The sequence below is a fragment of the Oncorhynchus masou genome, chromosome 32, assembly GCF_036934945.1.
Source record: "Oncorhynchus masou masou isolate Uvic2021 chromosome 32, UVic_Omas_1.1, whole genome shotgun sequence".
In the NCBI taxonomy this organism is placed as follows: Eukaryota; Metazoa; Chordata; class Actinopteri; order Salmoniformes; family Salmonidae; genus Oncorhynchus; species Oncorhynchus masou.
In genome coordinates, this window is record NC_088243.1 from 56,469,558 (window position 1) to 56,474,557 (window position 5,000).

Here is a 5,000-nt window from a genome sequence, read left to right on the forward strand (position 1 = left end):
CATCACGTTGTAAGGAGTCCATGTAACCGTGGAAATGGACTCAACCGCACAAATTCCCGGGCGTCCTTTCTTCGGTCAGCAGTTTGTTCCACACTCACACAATGGTTCTTTAAAAAAAAAAATTGGACTACGCTCATGACTGTTTATTTTATTTTCACAACGGTCTTCATCCATAATCGTCAGTTCCAAAATGATCCGGTAGTTGTGCCAGCCCAAGCTCCGTCTCCTGGGGCTGTTTCTCCGTTCAGTTTCTTTAGACGGGGTTGAAAATGGAAAACCAAATGAAAATGTGAGAAAGATAAATAGAATAGAAGATGAGTGTTTCCTGGCAGATGTGGGTGTCTCTGTGGGTGTGTAGATGGGTAGTGACCGCTCCCCACAGATCGGATCAGACTACATAATGAGATGCCTGGGCAATCGACTCACAGATCTAGACTTTGAGGTGTGTGATAAAGAATGGCAGACTGATGGATACGCAGACAGAGTGAAGGGCGCCGTGTGTGTGTGTGTGTGTGTGTGTGTGTGTGTGTGTGAACGAGCGCCAGACTGAAGGGCACAATGCCTCATCTCTGAGACGTGATCAGTTCTGCCTGAAGCGCACTCTCGCCCCTCTCTCCCTCTCATCCCTCACTCTTGTCTCCCCACAGACAACATGGTGGACAAGACCAAGGTGCAGAGCAGTGAGGCCAAGGCCATAGAGCTGGAGAAGAAGGTGAAATGCACAGACACACACACACACACACACACACACACACACACACACACAGGATTGTAATGAGATTCTCTCCGAACTCACCTCTCCCTGACACACAACTACCAGTCTAAATGAGGAAGAGGAGAATGAATACACACATGCCTGACCGCTTCCTGATGGAGAACACACACTAACACGCGCGCACACACACAACAAATAAGTCTGACAGGGTAATTGCAAAGAGTGAGCTGAAACTATCTCCATCACACGTACACACACGTTCACACGCTGAAACCCACATTGTCATACCTATTCCATGGTAATATGGACTACCACACTCAGTGTCTGCCACTGACGATACACACACACACACACATTGGTTGCTAGGGTAGTTGCTGTGACAGACTCTTACTGGAAGGATTAGGGATGAGACTGTCAGAAAGCTGTCCGTAAGATGAGGGAAACTAGTATCTGCAAATGAAACACCAAACCAGCTGTGTGTGTGAAAGTGTATTTGAGAATGTGTGTTTGTGTTATTTTCATTGGACTCTTGTTTTGTGTTTTGTTTTGTTTTTTAACCCTGTAAACTCACGTTGCTCAATAACTTGACATTGAGCTCTGTGCCATTTTTAATAAGCCTCTGTACACATTTTGTGGTCTGACTCTGCTGCTCTCTCTACCCCATAGCTGAACGCAGAGCTGACGGCGCGCCATGAGCTGCAGGCGGAGCTGAAGAAGACGGAGGGAGACTATGAACAGAGAGTCCAGGAGCTGGCCGCTGAGAAGGAGATGCTGGGCTCTGAGAAGCAGGCGAGAGAGAGCGAGAATCAGACCTTACTGGGACAGATTAACACGTTCAAAGAACAGGTACGCGTGCGCTCACACACACACACGCATACACACGCATACACACACACACACACACACACGCATGTACACACACACACACACGCATGTACACACACACACGCATGTACACACACACACACACACACACGGATACGCATGTACACACACACACACACACACGGATACGCATGTACACACACACACACACACACACACGGATACGCATGTACACACACACACGGATACGCACACACACACACACACACGGATACATGTACACACATGTACACACACACACACACACACACGGATACGCATGATACACACACACACGGATACGCATGTGCATGTACACACACACACACGGATACGCATGTACACACGCACACACACACGGATACGCATGTGCTCACACACACACACGGATACGCATGTGCTCACACACACACACGGATACGCATGTGCTCACACACACACACGGATACGCATGTGCTCACACACACACACGGATACGCATGTGCTCACACACACACACGGATACGCACGTGCTCACACACACGCATGTGCTCACACACACACGGATACGCGTACGCACACACACGGATGCGCGTGCGCACACACACGGATACGCATGTACACACACACACACACACGGATACGCATGTACACACACACACACACACACGGATACGCATGTACACACACACACACACGGATACGCATGTACACACACACGGATACGCACACACACACGGATACGCATGTACACACACACGGATACGCACACACACACACACACGGATACGCATGTACACACACACACACACACGGATACGCATGTACACACACACACACACACACGGATACGCATGTACACACACACACACACACACACGGATACGCATGTACACACACACACACACACGGATACGCATGTACACACACACACACACACGGATACGCATGTACACACACACACACACACGGATACGCATGTACACACACACACACACACGGATACGCATGTACACACACACACACACACGGATACGCATGTACACACACACACGGATACGCATGTACACACACACGGATACGCATGTACACACACACACACACGGATACGCATGTACACACACACACGGATACGCATGTACACACACACACACACACGGATACGCATGTACACACACACACACACACACGGATACGCATGTGCACACACACACACACGGATACGCATGTGCTCACACACACACACACGGATACGCATGTGCTCACACACACACACACGGATACGCATGTGCTCACACACACACACACGGATACGCATGTGCTCACACACACGCATGTGCTCACACACACACGGATACGCATACACACACACACGGATACGCATGCGCACACACTCAGGACACCAGAGCTCCAACTTCCGCTACTCTACCATTTAAGAGTGGAATAGAGCTCTCTAAACTCCCCTTCACCAATACCAACGGAGGAGAAAATACTGAAGGCTTCAGCGGCAAGTAGCTCAAAGTGTTAGACTCAACTGACACACAGAGAGATGGGAGGGAGGGAGGGAGATGAGGAGGATGAAGGGAGGGAGGAAGAAAAGTGAGTCCCAGTTCTCCACCAGTTGCACCCTGCCTCATAGTGACACACAGAGCATGTACTCATCTGACATGTTCTATATACACACACACACACACACACACGTCTGCACACACTGTGTGTGTGTCCACGGAAGTGTGTCTGATGGACGGACAGGTTCCTTCCCCAGCAAGCTGAGGCCAGCAGAATCATCTCATAGTCTCTCACGCACGTCCAACAGTATGCCCCCACATCACCACACGTATCAAAGACTCTGTCGTCAACAGATCATTCACCCCCCCCCCCCCTGTTTGAGACGCAGCCCCTTCAGTGTCTTCCCAAGTAGTGTTGCACGGCACACTGAAATGGAGAGGATCAAGTCCATCAGCTCAGCCCCTTTAAATAGCTCGAAGAGCAAAGTCTGGCCTGCGTTGTTATCTCCCCGCTGATGCTGCACGGACGTTAACACACTGGAATAATGCAACGACGTTATGTAGAAGTGTTGAAACTGTTCATTACGGTTGTCGCAGAACAATGTCCATACAGGCTAGAACACTTTTACAAAGCAAGACACCGGTAGCTTCCACCTTTTAATTGTAGGATAACTTTCCCTGCTAGCTTACAGCTGAAGCAACATCAGTTCACTCTACCCTGGTACTTTGTTTCTGATAATATGCAAACCGTAAAAGCAAAATATGCTGATTGTCACCAAAAACGTTATCCAGTAGATTCCACAGCCACAAAGTCAGATACCACAGCCGCATTCTGCCTCACGGATGACGTCGTTGCTTTCTTTGACACGGCGCACACTTTTCTAAAAGAAGCGATTGCTCCTTCTATGCCAATGTTGTTGATTTGTACAATAAAATGTTCTCTTAGCAGTTGCTATTAAAATAAGTCGTAAACAGAAGGGATTGTTTGTCATCTGTAGCCCCGTGAAATCAGCTAAAACCAGCTCAACTCACCTATTGAATAATACGCATTCACCTGTATTGTGACTAGGCCTAGACTACAACTTGATTTACCCACTTTATCAATAGACAAATTAAAGTATTACTTCTGTTGTTTTCTAGTTAGATTGGTAGAAACAAAGTGAAATTAATTGTAGGATTTGTGTAGTCCTTTTGAACAATTTTGAAATGTAATGATATTGAACTCAGAAGACGCCCATGCTTTGAACAGAGCAGTAGCTGAATTTATCTGTCTGGACCAAGTGCCATTCTCTGACTTCTGGTGTCGTGACAGTATGGAGTATCACGACGGTATTGAGTATCGTGCTACTAAACCTGATATCGGAAGTAAAAAATCTGGTATCGCGACAACACTATTCACATGTCTCTCACTTTCCCCCCATTTGAGGCTGTGCGCCAGCCCTTCATCTGGCTGAATGCCCATAAGGACAGCCAGAGTTCAGTGAGGAGCAATTCTCTGTCTCTCAGTCACAAGAACATGTTGGCAGACACACACACACACACACACTAATTTAGAAAGACAGAAAATGTCCTCTCTCATGGTTTAGTAGTATGGTGCTTTTATACAGTAAAGTAAAATCTCCTCGAAGTAGTATATGTTTCTCTCTCTTCTATCCGTCCCTCTCTCTCACTCTCCAGATAGAGACGCTCAATAAGGATCTGGAGGAGGCCAAGACCAGAGTTGTCACGGTCCATGTCCCAGTTGGCCCTGCTCCTCCCACTGCCCCCCCTCTCCCAGGGCAAGCTGTGATGCCCGTGCCCCCTCCTCCACCCCTACCTGGACAAACATTCCTCTCTCCCCTACCAGGGATGCCTGGCCCCCCTCCGCCACCACCCCTACCAGGGATGCCAGGCCCCCCTCCCCCTCCTCCCCTACCAGGGATGCCAGGCCCCCC

At 48.7% G+C, this 5,000-nt stretch overlaps 1 protein-coding gene across 1 annotated transcript in view; it reads left to right on the forward strand.

Annotated features, from left to right (window-relative positions):
* The window catches only part of LOC135526263 (protein diaphanous homolog 1-like), a 136,477-nt gene that overhangs the window by 59,301 nt on the left and 72,176 nt on the right, over window positions 1–5,000 (forward strand). Inside the window, exons 11-13 of the mRNA XM_064954457.1 lie at window positions 648–712; window positions 1,382–1,561; window positions 4,744–5,000. The exon at window positions 4,744–5,000 is cut by the window's right edge and continues 295 nt beyond it. Coding sequence (XP_064810529.1) covers window positions 648–712; window positions 1,382–1,561; window positions 4,744–5,000 — 502 coding nt within the window. The remainder of the gene's footprint in view (window positions 1–647; window positions 713–1,381; window positions 1,562–4,743) is intronic.